At 33.4% G+C, this 21,345-nt stretch overlaps 1 protein-coding gene across 14 annotated transcripts in view; it reads right to left on the bottom strand.

The window, feature by feature from the left end:
- Positions 1–21,345, bottom strand: part of CDC14A (cell division cycle 14A) — a 220,717-nt gene that overhangs the window by 48,040 nt on the left and 151,332 nt on the right. For all 14 annotated transcript variants that reach the window (XM_074262806.1, XM_074262795.1, XM_074262798.1 and 11 more), the window contains 2 exons: positions 20,419–20,649; positions 14,578–14,716 (listed from right to left, as the gene is read on the bottom strand). In XM_074262806.1, the coding sequence (XP_074118907.1) occupies positions 14,578–14,716; positions 20,419–20,649 (370 nt within the window). The remainder of the gene's footprint in view (positions 1–14,577; positions 14,717–20,418; positions 20,650–21,345) is intronic.

Here is a 21,345-nt window from a genome sequence, read left to right as displayed (position 1 = left end):
CAGATATTAAGTGGCTCCAAGCCTCTTACAAGGTTCCCTGTCACAGTACCTGCCTCCCCTGGACTATTGGTGACTTCTGTATAAACAATAAAATGCTTGTTAATATTATTACTCCTCTCTCTTTATTCTCTTCTTCTTTACTATTGTTATGATGATATCATAATTAACAATGTAACAGACACTGAAATAGTGTTTAAAAGATTACACAGTGCTTTTTACATACTTTTATCCCATTAGAGCGACACAACAATCCGATGAACAAATATTTACCGCTAAGGAAATTAAAGTTCAAAATGCTTATTCAGACCCAGACCTTCTTGCCTTCATGTTTCACAGCCTAGCACGTCATGCTGCTTCCTGCAATGTGTACCTACAGACCTGCTCTGATTCTTGACTCTGTTCTCCAAATTGCTCTTGCAAACCCATGGCTCTTATTCAAACTCCAACCCAGTTTGTCTCAAGACATCTGCCTGGGTCTCAGTTTCTTCATCTGTAATTCATAGGAAACAGCTAAGAAAGGACTCTGAAACAAAACCTTCAGGTCCTTTCTAGTTCTAAATCTTCTCATCTCATTGAAGGGAAAGTGATTATTTAGTCAGCCAAAAGAGCAACAGAACAAAAAGTAGGAGAACATAATGAAGGATACTTCTGAATGTTACTTTTAATAAATAATCAGTGTGGATTACAACATAGTATTTTGTTGTTTGCTTGTATTTTGTTTTCTTTCTCTTTTTTCTTTTTTGATCTGATTTTTCTTGTACAGCACTGTAATTGTAGAAATTATATAATTGCACAAGTTTAATATATATATTGTATTACTTGCCATCTAGGGGAAAAGGGTAGGAAAAAATTTTTAACATAAGGTTTCCCAAGAATAAATGTTTTGAAAATAAAAAGCTTTAATAAAAAATAATAATAATCAGTTCCCAGAAATTCAGTCCTCAGTATTATCCTTTTCTCTCCTCTCTTTCCCCTTCCTTTTTTTTCCTCTCCTTTCTTTTTCTCTCCTGGGATTTATTTTTTGATATGTCACATCATACATATCACAATGTAGATTCAGACTTCTGGAGAGTTCTTAACATAAAGGAGGACACAATTTTCACATCTTGCATGACAGATGGAGATTTTGGGATGAGGAAAGATTTGCTCTATACAACTCAGCTTTCAAAGGCCACCTGTAACTTCTATCAATGAGAATTAACTTAATTTATTCACTTCTTTAAAGTTAGGATCACAGGAACATAGATTTTAAACTGGAAGAGACTTTACAGAAGATCTAATTCAGTCTTGTTGATTCTCTTTTTGAATGTTGCTAACTATGACCAAGATATGGAAAGCCCCAATTTCAAAACGAGGAGGAAAGTTCTGAGGCAATCCAGTCCAAATCTAAAGTGACATATCTCCACATTTTCAGTAAACAGTTATCCAAATTGTGCTTAACAGTATCCAAAAAGAAGGAATAATTATTTCACAAGTCAGCATAGTCTTTTTTTTGAAAGATCTAGCTTATCAGAAGTTTTTTTCCTGAAATTGACTCTAAATTTTCCTTTCTTAGAATATAACTTTCCTTCTTCCTGAAAACAGTGCTTTGAACCAGTCTTGGAAATCATCGGAAATGCATAAAAACATCTCTTTGTTTCTGGCACTCCGGCAGGTGGTCTGTTTCACTTTCTACTACTACCCACAACTAAATTACCCAGAACTCTTTATATCTACAAAATAGCCATCTGTTTTCAACCCCAAGTTGAAGAGCAGGAGGGAAAGGGTCCCTTGACAATCTTCCGCATTTTCAATAATCAGTTATCCAAATTGTGCTTATCAGTGTCCACAGAGAAGGAATCATTATTTCATGAGTCAGTATAGTCTTCTTTTGGAGAGACTAGTTTACTAGGAAGTTTTTCCTTAAATTGACCCCAAATTTTCTTTTCTTAGAATATAATTTTCCTTCTTCCTGGAAACAGTGCTTTGAACTAGTTTTGGAAATCAACAGAAATACTTAAAAACACCTCTTTGTTTCTGGCATTCCTGGCACTTACTCTGTTTCACTTTCTACCACTACCCACAATTAAATTAGCCACAACTCTTTATATCTACAAAATAGCCATCTGTTTTCAACTCCAAGTTGAAGGGCAGGGGGAAAAGGGCCCAAAAACCAATAGAATCATACTTCTGAGGGAATTTGAAATCATCTAACCCAAACCTCTTTATTTCATAGATTTAAAAAAAAAAAAATTGTTCCACAAAATACATAACCCAAATCCTCAGTGGTTTAGATAGCTTTCCTCTGTACATGAATTGCTTTTTTAAAAAATCAGATTCTTCATACCAATAAACAGAAATATGTAATAGAGAAAGGAAATTCTAAAAATTTCCTAAAAAATTCTTTTGAGCAAACTTTTCATTTTGTGTTTGGGATTTAGTTATTTTGGGTTGTTTTCCCTGTTTAAAAAGCAAAATAAATAGAATAAAATATTCTGTGGATGAGTACTCCACATATAATTCAGCAAAAAGAATTCTGCTTGTAGTGTATGCTGTGCAACAGGAATCACAAAACTAAATTACTAAGAGATATATCAAAAGGTACCATCATAAAAAACAAAAACAATCAAATGGGGAAAGTGGGAAAGAAAAATTTTCTCATTGTCAAAAAATAATGTTTATTTTTTTCTTGGTTACTTTGTGATATGGAAAGTCTATTAACCATCTGTAATAATTATTGAGTGAATATTGGTGTTCCTCCATTCTTTTACTGACATATCTGAAATCCGCAATTTAAAAATTTTAATCTTGCCTGGTTTTAAACCATTTATGTTTATTTTTTCTTTAAAAAAAAAAAACGCTTCTAAATTGATTAGTCAGTGAACAAGCATTTAGTTTGAATTGGGGCAAGGAAATCCACATGTTTCATTAAATTACTGACCTAAGAGAGAAGGGGAGAGCAAAATATTTAAATATTCTCCAAATCAAAATTTAATTTAGTTTAATTCCTTGGCTCAGAGTGAAAAAGCCTCTGCTGTTCATTTATTTTCCAAGTACCTATTCATTCACCTATTAGGAGTCAAACAAAAACTCACATTTATGTAACACATTAAGACACTTTCTTCACAATAATCATACTACCCAAGAATCATGAGTATGATACTACAACATTTCCTTTCTTTTCATATAGCTGCTTCAAAGTTTTATGAGATTCTGATTGGTTTCTTTGTGTTTGATCTCTTTTTTGCCAATGGCTTCAATTTTTCTTTAATGTACAAACTCAAAAACTCTGAATTTTGGTTTTGTCATTTCTGGGTATGTTCAATATGAGCTTCATTAAGGAGATATTCTGTGATTTCCTAAAACTTTTTAATTTTTCCTTCCCTCCAGCCCTAATTAATTCTAGGAATTAGAATTGTTTTTAATTTAATTTTAATTAAATTGTTTTTAATATTCCAAGGTTCAGATTTTTTGTTTTATCATGGTTTTCAAGAGTCCAATATTTCTTAATTTATCTCTCCTCTTATATCCCAACCCTTTGCTCCTAATAGTAGATATCTCGCTAGGTTTCAAATTATTTCAGTGTTTTTACTATTTTTGCTTCATTGAATTATTGAGTTGTTTTTATTTTATACTTATTTTTGGAGTTTTGATTACTTAAACAGCATTGTCTATTTTTTCCCAAGATTTTTTCTTCTCTTTTTCAAGAGGATAAATACCTAATATACTTTATCTCTTTCTTCATTTCTTCCATACATGGAGGCATTGTACCAATACATTCATTTCTGCTCTTTTATGAGACAGAAAAGTTCAATGGTGAATTTATTTGATTCTATTGTTTCATGTGGCGTTCTTCATTATCAATAAGTATTACTCAGGGAGTTAGGTTTGGCTACAACCCTTTATGTCTGCATTTTAGCCAACTGTCTCTTTTAATATAAAATCCAGACCTGTAAGACACCTTAGAGACCATCTAAAACAACCCACTTATTTTACAGATGAAGAAATTGAGACTCATATTAATGATCACTGATCCAAAGTTTCACTGACAATTCATGGGGAACAAGGACTAAAGTCCAGCTCTTTTTCAGTTCCCAGACTCTTATCCAGTGCCTTCACTTTTGTTTTCCATTTATGATCTATATATCTTATATGTACATAATTATTTGCATGTTGTCTTCCTCATTAAATTAGAATTTTTTTAAGGGCAAGAACTGTTTCTGCCTTTCTTTGAATCTTCCAAGATTAGAAAAGTGTGCTTTACATAATAAATGCTTAAATACAAGTTGATTGACTAACTAAATGAATACTGACAATCAATCACCAAGCATTTATTAAGCACTTACTGTGAGCCAAGAATTAGAGATAGGAAATAAATGAAATCATCAACCTCTTAGAGCTTACAAGTCTAGCAAGGAGAGACACATACACAATTTAACATACAAAAATAAATAAAATATGTATAACAAAATACAAAATATTAGGAAAGACCTAATAAAGGAGGTGGACCTTGAGCTGAACTCTGAAGAAAATTAAGACTTGAAAAGGGCAAAGTCAAGGCTATAGGCCATTTTAAATATGGGGACAGTACAGAGGAGATGGAGGATGGAAAGTTATATGTAAGAAACAACGAGAATCTAATTTTCCACCATACTAAGGTGCTAAAAGGGAATGTTATCTTAGGAGGAAAAAAAAGGCTGAACAATTTAGTTGCAATAGCCAAATATACAGTCTGTTTTGGATAAAGAAGAGGCTTCTGAGTGCCAATTTTTTTTCAAATCATACAAGGAGTGACTATGACAGAGTACAAAAGAAAAATCAAATCACTTCCTTGATGACAGAATGAGTATCAGAATTTTAGAGGATAGGCAGTAGCTAGGAAAAGTAAGTATGAGTAAGATGAAGAGTAATATGAAGACAGGATAAAGAATTTATAATACTTTAAAATTAGAAAAAAAGGAAGATGAGATTATCCATTATCAAGCTCAAACAAAAGTTATTTTTGCACTCATCCCACCAAAAATAGGACCAGGAGAACAGATAATAAATATAAAATGAGAAGAAAATCACCACAGAATATTTTTTATGTTAACAATTTCTTAGCTGTAACTATTTCACAATGAAATCTGAAATCTTTCCTTCAAAGCAAGTATCTGTTTCCAAACATGACCAAGAATAAAGGCTCCCTCCTTCACCTTAACACCTCAAAGGAAATAAATTCAATACAATCAGCCTTTGAGTTTCTTTCTTATTATCAAAATACAACCTAGACTAGTTAATAGAGCTTATCAGAAGAATCTCTTTTGGTTTCAAGTTTCTACACTTGAGACCAGGAATCAGTAGCAAAACAAAGCCAACCAAACCAAAATAAATAAAGCTCTTTGCTTTAAAGTTTCCCCCTGTAACTCTCCATCACTGAAGTACTGTCTTCATACCTGACTGCAAATTCATAATTAGCCACCACTCAACTCTCTCTTTCAGATTAGAACTAAAGTGGTTTATTTGTTTCATGGTTGGTTTATTTTTATTATGGGCTTTTGAGACTCTAGTTTTGTACTTTTATTAAAGAAGCTAAAAAGCATAAAATAGATGAGGGGGAGAGGAGATAAAAGAGAATGGAATGAAAAATGAAAAAACTCCCAGATCTCCAAACAGTTCTGAAACTTAAAGCCCTGCTGCTGCTGCAAACTGCAAAAAGTGAAAGTTGAAAAACAACACTTTTTACTCTTTCTGATTAAAAGATTCAATTTTACCCATATCTAAATGACTTCCCTGGAACATGAATAGGAAAAGTTGAATAATATCTCAAAGGTGATTTGTGTGTTGCTAAGCAATGCCATCAGCAAATACTCTAGACAAAAAGCAGCTTTTCATGAAAACATCCTTTTGTTGACAATGAAAGCCCAAGCTTTTATTGTGGGGTCTATTACCTTTTAAAATCTCCATTTCAAATACAAAGAAGTTAGATGCTATATTTTAAAGTATTTCACATTTAAAATCACCTCCTCCAAATATTAAAATTGTTTATTCAATAAATAGTACATAAAACGTGTTATTTTTTATTTCTCAAAATGATAATACTGGCCTTAGTCAAAAGCTTTTATTCTTGGAGTTGTCTTTCACAGCCTTCCTTTCCCTCAAACCCTTCAAACTCTCTAGCTTGAAAGACTAAGGAACATCAACAAGAGTTTTGGCCAAAGAAAAGCTAACCACCACTAAAGCTAATGGGATAATAAGTTCTTATGTGTATAAGAAGATACCAGGGATACAAAGACTAAACAAAACAAAAAATAATCTCCATCCTCAGGGAGTTTAATTAATCAGTCAAGAAATACTTACTGATAAGGTCAGGATAGCAATATCTAGTTTGAAATAAACATGTCACAATTTCACAATGGCCATTCTCTTTGCTAAAAGGAAGGTTTATTTAGGAAAAGAGTTTACAGACAAAATAAAAGGTAAAATAGACACCAGGAGTGGCAAATATGAAAGAGAGTTGGGAGAATAGGGTTACAGAAGAATTTGGAAGAATTCATTAAAGGAATTAAGCCTAAGTTTTAACCTACCACTGACTGATAGGTTAGAGCCATAGAAGAATTTGGTAAACTAAGGAAAAGGGTACTATGAAAGGAAAGACACTATGAGGGAGAGAGAATGACTCATAACGGGATTAGTCCTGAAAAGAATTTAGCGAAGATCTTTATCATAAGCAGATCTTTTATAGGAGAGCTTTTTTAGGGAGACCAGAGAAGTAAAGGCAGGGACTCAGAGGGAAGGTGAAATAGAAAGGAAGTGCCAAGGAACTCAAAGGTAGGGGAATCAAGGAGCCAGAAGGAATGTACCTGGCAGACAAGGTCCCAGACCTATCTAAAGGTATACTAGCTAATCGATATCGCAAAGATTGTTTAAAGATGCACAGAGATTTATTTGAGGGATAGACAAAGGAGTTCCACACACAATCAGGCTATATTAACAGGATATAGTCTGGAAATTGTTTATATCTGATAATAGCCAGATGGATTTCTTCTTGATAGGGGAAGATATTTCACATCAATCCTGGCCTGACTTTGCTGTTTCTTATATATTCCATGTCCAATCAAGTCATAATTTAAGCACCACTTTTATATAAACCTTTTCTGTTAGTGACTCCCCCCGCCAAAGTTGTCTTATTCTACCATATTCCTATAATATGCATATTTTTCCATTATAATACCCTTAAGGCATTATTACCTTATGTCTTTATATGTCCAGTCTATTGAATTATGTACTCTTACACAGTCCTCCCTCACTTAAATCCAATTCACTTGCAGATCATGGCATCACTTCCCTGATATGTCATGGTCCTCTTCAAGAACAAGCAACCCATAGAAAGTGATGTGAACTGGTAGACAATTATACCTTAAGTATCTTGACATCTTGCAAAAATGTAATCTTGAAGGTAACTTTGCCACATTATTAACATAATTGCTAAAAAAAAAATTCAATGTTCAAAAAAAGTAACTATATAGTCATCTTTCCCAGAACTTTATTTACACAATTCAGACAAATTTAAGCTTCTTGTTACCCCCAAAAATCTAAACTCAGTCTTAGAAAGGAATGAATGGAGAAATATTGTAAATTGTGCAGCCTTTGAGCTGCCTTCTGTACCAAGACTTCCAAAAGATACATCTGTTTTCTGTAAAACAAAAAACTTGTGCAAAACCAGTACTCGATGAGTTCAAAATAATATCAAAATTTCATTTCCTCTTAACCATTAGTTTCAATATCCCTAGATAGATTAAAGGAATAAGTCAAAATTTATAAAAGTAAGTATTAAGGTCAACATTTAAAGCAAGTACTGGTAAATGGATTTCCAATAGAACAGGTAAACTTAATCTTATTTCAGAAAACTAAACAGAAGCAAGTTTTACCTGATTATTAAAAATTATCTGGTTGTGTTTGCCTTCATTTACATATTTAATACATAGACAATGTAACTTAAAATCATAAAAAATCTTTATGATAGTTTCATTCCTTTTCATTGCATCTGAATACATTAAAAACTACATTATCCAAGTCACATGGCATATTCATTATAATTAATTTTGCTTCAAAAGTTCAGTGAGGATTTTTAATCTTTATGATTTTCTTTTTTTAATCACAGTATTATTCTTCCATTCTTTTATAACTATCTAAAATGGTACTCAATAGCTATTTTAGCCCAATCCTAATATTAAATTCTGAATCAAGTCAATTCAACTCAGAAACCCATTAAGATCTATATATGCACATTCATCAATATTTTTAGGTGAAGATGAGCTAGTGATAACTTTTCTACATTTAAGCACTGAAATAATAATGTTTCCAATTAAAGGAGAATGTTGAATTAATATAGAATTGACTAAAATACAGTATAAAAATCCATGGCAGTACAGCATGGCACTAACCATAATGAGAACAAATTGCTGATTTACAGAAATTAAGAATCAAAGAGAGTATTAAGAGAAACTACTTCCCTCTGAAAAGAATTTCATTTGTGGTGGGTCATAGCAAGATGATGACGCACATGGGAAATATCCTCTCTTGTTTGGAAATATATATTCTTTGAAGTGTTCAAATCAGAAATAAGATGAGGAACTGGAAAAATTCACTGTATTTGGATTCCAAGTCTATCTTTGATATTTATTATAAAATAACCAAGTTATTAATTAAATATTTATTACATGCCAGGCACATAGGTAAAAGGGACCGTGGCTTAGTAGTGGCTTCAGATTCAAAGGGTTCAAGGGCTGCTTCTAACATTCTGGTGAACCTGGGGAACTCACATCTTGCAGTGTAGCAGGCAGTTCTCTAAAATTATTAACTGCAATTGATAGAGGGAGTTTAACACCAAAGGACATAATATTTGCAAATAAAATAAAACATGCTAGACTTTTTGCCAGGTGTTGGAGATGTAAATACAAAAGTCAGAACTTCTCTACCATAATAGGACTTGCATTCAATAAGTAAATAAAGGCAACATTTAAATACACAATGATTTGGTAGAGAGGACTCTAATAACTGGGACAGAATCAAGAAAGGCCTCTTGAAGGGAGGAGGCTTTCCATAGGCAGAGGACAAGATGGAGAGCATTCGAGGCATTGGTAAAATGCCTTGTACAAAGACATGGAGCCAAAGAATATTGTATACAGAGGAGAACAAATAGATAAGCTTATCTAGACTACCAATTAATTGAAGAAGAAATAATACAAGATAAGTCTAGAAAGACTGAAGCAAGTTTGTAAATACTACTAAGCCTCTATTTCAAAGAGATCAAAGAGTTAAGGAAAAGTCTTAGATATGCAAAAAAAAAAAAATATTTTCAGCATCTCTTTTGGGGATGACAAAGACCTGAAAATTAACAGGGTGCCCATTAATTAGTGAATGGATGACAAATAATGGCATGTGAATGTAATGGAACACTTGTATTATAAAAGAAATAAGAAGACAGTTTGGAGAAAACCTGAGAAGACAAATGAACTGATGCAAAGTGATGTGAACAGAATAAGAATAACTTATATTATTAATGTTAACATTGTAAAAAGGAACTTTTGAAAAAATTGAGAACTCTGATCAGCCAGAGTCTGTGTGATTGGGGAAGTTAAGTCTAGTGTATCAGCTCAGTTTGGAAGTTCTGAGTTGAGAAGAGCTAAAATTACCCTAATAGGGTAAGCCTCCTGTAATGGAGGATCACCAGATCACTCAAGGAAAAGCAAGCCAGCTGAGGTTTAAAAGTGAAGTCAGTTAAAGCTCCTGGGCTGATCAGTATTAAAAGTGATCAGTGTACTTCTAACTTAAGTAACATAAGGAGACCTGACTTCCAAATTTTTTTTTTATAAAAACAATCATCAATAAATTCTCAACCATGATTCCAAAAGACTGAAGAAATAGAAAAGTGTTACATATCTCCAAGTGCAAAAGTGATGTATAATAAGACACATGTTTTTGGATAAAATCAATATGGGAATTTGTTTTGCTAGATGATTATTATTTGTTAAAAAGGTTTGGTGGGTTTTTTTTTCTTTTTCCCCCTTCAAGGGAAGAAGGAGATTAAAAAGTACTTCACAATGGGAAAAAAGTAAATTTAAAATAAAAAAGGAATATTAAAATTAAAAAGAAAGATAATATATAGTCTGTTTTGGGCAAATTGAATTTGTCTACTCCATCTAATTGGAGATTTTCACCATACAGCTAGAGATCCAGAAGCAGGGGCTTGCCACTCTCACATGAAAGGTACAAAACAGATAAATACATGCAAGGGTCCTTTGTAATGGAGATGACAAGATCAAGAACAAAATGGAGAGTAAAGAAGAGATAGCCTGAGCCAAATATGACTGCAAATAATCAGAAGAGTCCGTCAAAAACAGTTAGAAAGTCAATCACAATGTCACAAGAATACAAAGAAAGTAAAGTGTTATCCAGCAGGGGATGAGTGATCAATATTGTGAAATATGGAAGAGGTCAAAAAGCAGGAGGGCTGAGGGAAATGTGTCCAGGATTGGAGAGTGGATTTAGCACAAAGAAGTCAATGACAACATTAAAAAGAATAGTTTCAGAAGAGCGGATGGCAAAGAAAACAAAGTGTCTGGAGTTGAGAAATGAGTCTAAGGAGAAAGTGAGAGTAGACATATCATCTATGACATCTTGGGCAAGTAACTTTTCTAGGATTCAGGATCCTCATTTATAAAATTAGCCAGATGGACTCAGTGATTTCAAGTCCCTCCTTCTAGTTCTAAATCTCTAAATTCCCTTTCAAGTTATAAATGCTATGATTTCATGAACTGATATTGAACAAAAGAAGCAGAACAGAGAATAAATTGTACACAGTAATAGCAAGATTGTGCGATGATCAACTATAAAAGACTTGGTTCTGGAAAGATGGCAGAGTAGGTTGACAAATTTCAAGCTCTCCAGATTTCCCCCACATATAGAACAAATTTGCACCTCAGGGTGAACACAGATTGGTGAAAAATCAAGAATGTTTTGAGGCAGAACAGGGTGGTCCGGGTATAAAACCTGAAGAAAGATCTCAGGCCATAATTAACCCCCTATTTAGTGGAAACACCTTCCAGCTAGCTCCTCAGAAATACCAAGTGGGGATCTTTCTAGCTAGCTAGTGGCTGGAGCCCCAGAGACTTTCACCTCCTGGAAGACAAGCTAGGGTTTGAGTCCAGGAAGACTGAGCGAACCTCAGCTGATTGCAAACACCAAGCACAGCTATGCTGCTGAGACTCAGCCCTGGGCAAAAAGGAATCAGCACCTGGTGAGTACAAAAGCAGCAGGGTAGGGTCACTGCTGGCTGTGGGCACTTGCTGGAAGGTGGAGCTCTTAATTTGGGTTTCCTGGTCAGAGTGGAGAACTGAAGAGGGAAGCTTGAGGCACCATCCCACCACCCTAAGATTAGAGGTGTTTTAACTAAAGCTTCTTATTTAAAAAATGAACCAGCAAAGAGGAACCCCACCACTGAAACATACTATAATAACAGGCAAAACTAGGGTTTATCTTCAGAGGAGGACACTTTAAAAAACAAAAACAAAAACAAACTTCTACTCCAAAGAGTAACATAAAGTGGCTCTCTTCTCAAAATTTATAGAACTCAAAAAAAAAGAATTTTAAAATCAAATGAGAGACATTGAGAAAAATAATAGTAATTTAAAAAACCATCCAAGAAAAAACAAGATTGTGAAAAAAAAATTAACCAACTAGAAAAGGAGGTACAGAGTCTCAAAGATGAAAACAACTCTAAAAATTAGAATTGGGCAAGGGGAAGCCAGAGAAAATATGAGAGACCAAGAAATATCAAAACATATTATAAAGAATGAGAAAATAGAAGAGAATGCGAAACAACTTATTAGAAAAATGAAAGAATTAGAGAGCAGATCAAGAAAAGAAAATAGAATAACTGGAGTACAAGAAAGTTGTGACCAAAAAGAGTATCTTGACACAATAATGCAAGAAATAATTCAAGAAAATTGTTCTGGAGTGATAGAATATGAAGGGAAAATAGAAACAGAAAAAATCCACCAATTCCCATCTCAAAGAGATCCTTTGTGGAAAACACACAATAATATTATTGACAAATTTTGAAACCCTCAAAACAAAGAAACAAGAAAAAAAGCAATTCAAATATGCTGAAGCTGTACAAGACTCCAGCAGCTACAATAAAAGACCAAAAGTCTTGGAATCACATCTACCAACATCAATAGAAGTAGGCCCAAGGCCAAAAATATAATATCCAGCAAAATTGTCTATAATTTTGAATGAGAAAAAAAATGGGCATTTAACAAACTTGTAGATTTTCAGGACTATCAACCAAATCCAAACTTAACAGAAAATTTAACATATAAGAGCCAATATTAAAGATCAATTTTAAGAAACTCAACATGGACAAACTGTTTAAATATGGACAAATTGTTTTTTTAATGGGAAAAGTATAGTATATGTTAAAGATTCACATCAACAATAGGGTAGCTCAAAAGAAAGAATGGCAGAGTTAAGATAAAAATAGTTAACCATATTATACAAATGAGGTGCATTAAAAGAATAGACATAGAGGCTTTAGAGAGCCCACAGAGGGCTCATAGATTTGAAAATCTACTCACATCAGGAATGGATTCAATAGGCAATACTACATAATATACCATGAAGAGAATAGAACCCTCCAAGGTCTATAAAGAAGGATCAGTGGATGAGGAAGCAAAAGATGAGGGAAGATGACAAGGGAGGGATCCTTGGCGGGGGAGATGTTAAGTAATAGCAAGGCAAATTATGGAGCAGAATTTAAGCAAAGAGTCAGCAGGGATAGGAAAGACGTGTGTATGTGGGGTATGTATGTATGTATGTTTGTATAATATATCTACATACATATACATAAACATATCTTTTTCTTAATTTTAGTTTGCTTGGGGGTGGGGGGGAAAAGGGGAAAAAGAATAAAGTAAATAAGATGCGCAGCAGAAAATCAAAGAACAATTTACAAGGAAGTTAAGAAATAATGAATATTCATGAATGTTTTGCTTCAGTATTGAAAAGCAGTTGAAACTCAGATGAGTAAAAAGAATCACATTCAAGAAAACTGAAGATTAATGTAGATTATAAGTGTGGAATGCAATATATACCATCACTGGCATATATGGACTCTTTAGCAGAGTATCTTAAATTTTACTTATTATTTTTATTATTTCTGTTACAAAAAAAAAAAGTTCAGGGGCAGTTAAATGGCACAATGGATAGAGCACCAGCCCCAGAATCAGGAGGACCTGAATTCAAATCGAGCCTCAGACATTTAACACTTACTGGCTGTTTGATACTGGGCAAGTCACTTTAAACCCAAACAAACAAAAAAAAAAAAAAAAAAAAAAAAAAAAGGAGATGGGATGGTGGGATGACAGGAAGGTTCAGAGTTGGGTTGGGAAGCACTTAAGTGCTTTTAAAAGGAAAATGATTGTCCTGTAAAAATAAAAGCAATAAAGCTTTAAAAATACTTAATGACTTAGATTTCTAAATGAATTTTGTTATTTGTTAGGTTAAGTAAATTTCAATATAATTCTGACATCATTTAATATCTCTGGACTTCACTTTCTCTGAGAAAGTTAAGACTATGATCAGTAACCTTCTTCCAGTACTAAAATGTTTTGTTGGCAGTTTTGAAAAGCTTAGAAATTTCAAGTCATTATAGTCAAAATCATTTAATTATCCATTTTGCATTTGGCTTGATGTTAATATAGAATAAACAATAGTCTCTGCCATCCATGAGACTATTATAAGAGAGAGAAAATTGACATCAATATGTAAAAGAATAAAAAAAAAAAGAAAAACAGATAAACTATGTTAAAGTAATGGAGTGATGATTCAATGGGTTATAAATAATGGGGATTAGAAGCTACATGCTGAAATGAGGTGAGGTCAAAAGAGGTTAAAAAAAAAAGCAAAAGAAATTGCTATTTCTTTTGTAAATAGTTTAGAAACAAAATGAAAATTTACCAGCAGCGGCAAACTTGCTAAGAAGTAAAAAGAAAAATTATCTGGAGCCTAGAGAGCCAAGTTACTTGTTCAAGGTCAGACCATCACTAATTAGGGCCAGAACCAAAACCAAAAATCATCTCCCTTTTATTTATTTGTCACTAATATGATTTGACTAGTTTGCTGACAGGGGCATAAAATAGTTTAGTTACATATAAATATGCTGGCAATATTATTCAGTTCACTGGTTGACCTCAGTGCTGCTTTTCCCCCTCTATTTTTAGACATGCAAACAAAAGGAAAGAATGAAAAGTGCCAAGTGAAATGACACAAGAAAATTGCACTGTAGCCAGATCAGACAAAGAAAAATGACAGAAAAAAGGTGGGCAGAGATGGCTCTGTGATTTCTTCCTCACTCTCACCTGAGCAAATTACATAAAAGGCACCAAGTTAGAATGCATTAGCTGTCAAATCAACAAAATCTCATTAGACAGAAAGCCTTCCCACAATGTGGCCTTTCTGTAACCACAGACTTGACATGGTCTGTGACCAGGGAACAAGAAGCAGAGATGATTAGGAACAAAATTTCTAATACAATAATGGAGAAGATATACTTACTCTTCTAGGAAGTGTTGTTGGGGTCCTATAATAGAACCTGGCCGGCAGATTCTTATCCATGCAATGATTTCAGCATGTGTGAACCTGTAGTGCTTCATTACGTAACAGGCTATCAATGTACCTGTTCTCCCAAGACCAGCTATAAAAAGAGAGAGATAAAGCAAGTATGGTATAGTAAACTGTGTATGGCTAATGCCACCAACAATTTTAAATTCCAATAAGTAAACATAACATAGTTTCATATTTTATATACTATTTTTAAATCAGATACTTTCAGTATTATTAAACATTCTTTGATGTTTTGGAGTTTAAAAGGTTTTAAACATAATATCCAAAGAGACACAATAATAACAAAGTATACAAATTTTAAATATCATCTAGTCTTTTTTTCTTTAAAATTTTGAAGGACTGTCCATTATTAAAATACTAATCCAAGAACTAGACTTCATGAGAGATTATTTTTAATACTACTTAGGTTGAGAAGAATCTACTGATAAGCACTCTGTAAGGTTAACTAGTAAAGTCTGCATATAATTAAGTTATATGATCAAGTTTTAATTTTACATAGTGATTACTAATATCAGAAGGGTCAGAATCAAAAGCCCTTCTCTAATCAAAGCAGATTATCTTTCCCTGTTTTATTTTTATAATTCTACAAAGCCTGTAACACTGGTTGATCCCCCAATCCTAGACATTCTCCTTCCTCCACTCTGCCTATTGACCTCCCTGGCTTCCTTTAAATTCCAATTAAAAGACAATCTTTTACTAAAAGCCTTCCCTGAGTCCTCTTAATTCCCTTCCTTCTGTTAAGTATGTCCTATTTGCTCTGTATATGACTTGCTGTATATATGTATGCTTTATTCCCCATTAGATTGTAAGCTCCTTGAGGGCAGGTATTGTCTTCTGCCTCTTTGTGCATCCCCAGAGCTTAGCACAGTGCTTGGCATAAATTACACCTAATATTATTTAAACTATCTTTTTTTCCCCCTAAATCTTCAAGAATCCTAGAGCTGAAAAGAACTTTAAAAGCCATCTAGTTCAGCCTCGATTTCAGCTCTTTTTTCCTACTCTCCAAATCTTCACTTTGCCATCTGACACAGTAAGTACCACAAAGAAGTGTGGAAGGAAATTTAGGCCAAAAAGAAAAAAAAAAAAAAAAAAGAACCTTTGAGCAAAAGTAGGAAGTGTGATGTGTGTAAATAAGATGTATATTAGAAAGGATTGGGATTGGACTATGGAAAGTATTAAAAGCCAGACAGTAGATTTTGTACTTGATGCAAATAGAAAATGGAAGTCAGTTTTTTGAGGAGAGAAACAATATTATCAAAATAGTCTTAAAGGAAACAGACTGGTAGCAGCATGTAGGTTAAATCAGAAGATAAAAAATATAAGCAGAGCCTCTGGTTCTGGATAGCGGTGGTAGCAGTATTGATAATGAAGAAGAATTGAATCAGAGAAGCATTTAAAAGAAAAACACAGTTTTGGTGATAGCTAGAGTATCAGAAATATGAAATCTTCTAGTTGGAGTAAACAGAAGGGTGAGAGGATAACTGACAAAAACAGTATGGTTAAGGAGAATCAATTTGAGCAATGGAATAGTTTTGATGAGCTATTTAAATCTATCTTTTTGGTGTCATCTGTTGTTAATTTTTCATGAATAGAAAATTAAGAAAAATTGTTTTCCTTAATCTATCCTTTGTTTTTGATCTTTTTAAATCTTATTATTATGTTCAGAAGCCTAGATTTCCACTTCCCCACTCCATAAAAGCTACATGTAATGCAAAGTGTCCTTTATTTTTTATTATAATTACATTACTTTCTACTTGTCCCTTGAAGTTGGGATATTTTTAATACTTTCCTTGTAGCCTATCAGAAATATCTTCAGCTTTCATTTAAACAACTTCATGTTTTAAGTTACAATAATGTACTTAAAGAAAGTACTTCTTTAGAAATTAATCAGTAGTTTAATATTCTATTAGATAAATTTTAAATTACCTATTTCCTTACAACAACCTCTCTTCCCCTAAATGTATCTTTAGGAATAACTGTTGTTTTTATTTTACTGTGTGGAATTCTAGAGTCCTTTACAACTAATCTAAATATAAGATTATTTGAGTTCACACCTATACTCAGAACAAGGCTTAATGAGTTTCAGTAGTCTGTCCTGGAAGTCATGTATTTTAAGCATCCAAAATATGCCTCTACAATCTCTCTGGTCTGGATAACAGAGAACTATCATGTCCCTCGGTCACTACCTTGTCCTTCTGGTTCCATTAGCTCAAAGTGAAAAAGTGTAGAAGTTTCTCAAACATCTCGGAAACAAAAGTTGCGTCATTAAAACAAAAATGAGAGAGAAACTTCATAGATTCTGCAATTTAAATCTATAAAAAGAATGTTCTTAGCATTGAATGGCTGGGAGTTCTTAAAATATAAATGAACATAGAAGGAAAATTTCATCATTTCTTTATTTTAATTTTAATTGTTAAAATAGTCCAAACCAAAAGTAATTCTACAGGAACATAGAATTAATGGCATAAAAGAAATAACCAAGGTACTGTCTATTAACATCAGGTCCAATAATAATTGCTTTGTCATTCCATTCATTTTATAAAACCACTATAGGTAATCAATATTCAGTTTTCCAGGTTTTTTTTCCCATTGTTTCCCAAGAATTCTCATCTCAAACTCTGTCATCCATAATGATTGAAATGGCTAAAACTGCAGATATGAAATCATAATAGAAATTAGAATTTCATTTCCATAAAAAAACAAGCTACTAGTTTGCTTTCTGACATCAAACTTGCCTATAAAGACATGGCATTTTCATTCCTGTTCCAAAAGCTATTGCACATCATTTACTGTAGAATAAGCCTCCTTTTTTATCCTCCCTCATATTCAATTAAATTGCTCAGTTTCACTTCGGTTTCAGAAAATTAAGCTTATTCAATTAGGGCAGGTGTCAAAATAATTAATAGGCCTTTAGTAGATACAAGTGTTCTATTAAAAGCAACGCAGCTGTAATTAAAATGGGAGTCACAAGCCTTATCAAATAATACTACGGATATGTATATGTGGAAACAACTATAACAGATAACTGGAAAAATCTTAAACTTGAAAAGCTGTGATCGTCTTATCATGATAGATTAATGTCAATTAACCAATTTTACTGCTTAAGGTTTTTATTAGAAATATAAATATTTTTAAAACTATGCAATGTCAAAATTAATATTTTAATTAACACTTTACATACACAAAGTACAGAAAGTTCCTGTAATAAGTTATGCTTTAATAAGTGAATTTCTTTATAGGATGATTCAAGAAGTGAAGCATCACACACATTCATTCAAGGCAGAAAATTTCAATGAAAACTGTTGAGGCTGATCTTAGAATTTGTAAACTCCAAGTACATTTTACAAATAAAATGCCTTTTCTTAGAAAGGAAAAAGCCTGACTTTATACACTAATAGCCTGACTTTATGCACCAACAATTACTTTATTGAGAGATGAAATTCAAATTCATGTCAGCAAAAACTCTGAATTTTAACCATTTTCTTTTTTTATTTTCTACTATTTTGAAGATGAAAAGGGAATATGCCTTCTCAGTTCAATATAATGCAGACATATAGTTAATACAAATTCCACTGAGATATCAAACTTGGATTTTTTTTAAATCTAAGCAATCTTCAACTATACAAAAAGGTAACTAACTAAAATGGTAAGGCAAACTTATGATGTACATGAATCACATCGAGGAGAAGCCCACTCAACCCCACTCACTGTGACCTGATTAGAAGCAGAATTAGAGTCTGTTGGAGCAAATAGCAAATTAATAATGAATTCTCTTAAGCAAGATCCCTTATCTTTTAAATTCTGTAAAAATAGAGGCGTTCAACTAAGAAGGGGGCTGGGAAGGGGGTTTAGGGGGAAAAGGGCCATGTTCAAAGTACATAAAGACTGACATCAGATGCCCTCATCTAAACTCCTGGGCCACGTGCTGATCATTTTGATCTTTCCAGGGCTCTGGAAAACTGAAGCTTCTACAAGCAGCTCACGTGTTCATCAAAGTCTCTACACCTACACAATTATTAAACATAGAAACCAGAGCCTACAAAATGGTATTTAAATTTTCTATCAGAACGAAATGCTCATCTGAATAAATCAGAAACAGTAGCTTCAGACACAGAAAAAGAACTATATAATCTCTAACACCTACTAGCCAATTTCCATAAAACACTAAAGAAACTGCCTTCTTCAAAACTAAAATATGAGAACAGCACCACTAAGTGGCATTTTAAAAATCTGCACATGACAAAATAACAAGAATGCTGTGGGTATAAAGGTGTTACCACTGAAATGAAAGCTATTCTACTCACTGAAGCTATGAAGGATGGCTTCAAAGAACTTTTGTATCTTTTAATCTCATGCTATTCTAGGAAAGGCAAAAACAGTCAGAAGTGAATTTGCTATCCTTCAAAACCTATTGCCTATTTCTGGTAACTTTTCTGGTTTTCTGAAAGGCAATGTTTACCTTGTTCAGAGGATAAATAGCCCTTTACCAAAAATTGCTAACACCACTGGGATCAGAGCCTGAAATTTCCCCATATATATTAAATGAGTAAGTAAATCACCAAAGGCAGCTAAGTGGCCTAATAGAATATTGGATCTGTTGTCAGAAAGACTCTTTCCTGAGTTCAAATCTAGCCTCAGACACTCATTATTGCTATGTGACCCCGGATAAGTCATTTAACCCTATTTGCCTCAGGATAAATGGCTCATCTGTAAAATGAGCTAGAGAAGGAAATGGCAAACCACTACTATCTTTGCCCCCCCCCCCAAAAAAAAAATACACACACACACACAAAAGGGTCACAAAGAGTCAGACTTGACAAAAATGGAAAAGCAGCAATGATTTATAAACAAGTAAGCAATTATGATGGTAAAGAGGGTATATAAAAGAGTTCAGGAACCTGACCAATACAGGATGATCTTGAATTACAAGAGAAAACCATGAAGGCACTGAACCTTAAATAGGCAAATAAAAGGTAAAAATAGAGTAAGCAATTTTTGAAATTTTAAAAAATTAATTAAATTTAATTAATTTTAGGTATGAGGCTATTAGGGGTCACACAGCTAGTTAAGTGTTAAATGCTGGGCCCACATTTAAACTCAGGTATCCCCCTGACTTCAGGACCGGTGCACTATCTAGCTGAGTAAGAGAATTTTTAAAGAAGAGAGTAAGAGCACAAAAACAAACCTTTTTTTCTATCTCACAATTTTACCTGCTTCAATGTACAAAAAGGACCCCCCAACTAGTGTGAATAATGGATGTGAATAAAGTAGTTGTAGGTATTCTGATTCCCACTACTTCAAGTTATAATTATGTAAAGATAGCTACTAATTCCAGCCCAATGGAAATAAGTGGTAATGCTACATTTGGGGGGCAGGGAATTCATTATTCCTACTAATTGAGATTAAGTCTAACATCTCCAATAATCTGCATATCATATTTCTTAATCACAGTGCACACTGCCAGAAAATAGATTGGAAGTACCCACAGCTACTCCAGAAGTAGTCACAGAAAACTTCACTCATCACACCTCAGATCAATCAACTGGCCCCTGGTTCTCCCCATATAGGAAAAAGGGATATTAAAGATATTCTTGTGTCTCAGTGATAAGTTTTAAAAGATCAGCATTTCATTATTTTGTCCCATGCTGTTCTATGTCCTTGGGTTTGGATTGGATTTTTTGGGTTGTTTAAAATTTGGGGGGGGTTCCCTTTTTTGGAGGGGGAATCACATCCAAATTTAGAAAGGTATACTAGGCAAGGAGTTGCACCAACCTTTACAATGTACGGCAATTGCTCCTTCGGTGTTTTCACATATATTTAGAAATCGTCGAACAATGTTATCACTTGGTGTGCTACCGTCTATGAAGAAGAGATCATAGTGCTCAAAACCAGCATCTGTGAATCGTTTTGCCTCGTAGATCTTTTTATTCAGCCTAATAATTGTAGTCACGTTATTCTTTTTAAAGTAAGGAAAGTAGGCTTCAGGAGCGTGGAGGGGATAACCTGTAACAATAAGTGAGGGAAAAGACATTAAGAAGTCCTATGCAAATCAGCTTTCAGAACAATAAAAATAAAAATCACTAACATTTTCAATGATAAATTATATAAATTGCAAGAGGCGAGGGAATAGAAAACCAGCCCTGGAGTCACTAAGTTCTCCAACTCCTACTGACTACATGAACCTAAGTAAGTTACAAGCAATTTTCTAAGACTATAACCATTGGAAACTATAACCATTGGAAAACTCTAAGACTGATAACTGTGTACCAATCACAAGGGTGGAGAGTTTTTGTTTTGTTTTGTTTTTTACCAGAAAATTTCTACAACAATAAAATTGCAACTCTGGCTTATTCTTTTAAGTATGTAAACTTAAAAAAAGCAGGGAAATCAAACCTACTTTTACTCTTTTAGTGATAAATGAATACAGTACATTTAAAGATTAGGATCGTATGTCAACCTAAATATATTTCTATTCAATTCCAATAGACTTGAGATGGAGGGTTCCATCCATATCCAGAGACAGAAATAAGGAAACTGAATGTGGATTTTCACTTTTTTGTCTGCTTTTTTTTATGTTTCTTTTTTGCCTTTTGGTCTGATATTTCTTACACAACATGACAAATACAGAAATATGTTTTTTAAAATTGTACATGTTTAACCTCTATCAGATTACAATCTGTCTTGAGAAGGAGAATAATA

The sequence above is a fragment of the Sminthopsis crassicaudata genome, chromosome 4, assembly GCF_048593235.1.
Source record: "Sminthopsis crassicaudata isolate SCR6 chromosome 4, ASM4859323v1, whole genome shotgun sequence".
NCBI lineage: Eukaryota > Metazoa > Chordata > Mammalia > Dasyuromorphia > Dasyuridae > Sminthopsis > Sminthopsis crassicaudata.
This window is presented reverse-complemented; position numbering and strand designations above follow the sequence as displayed.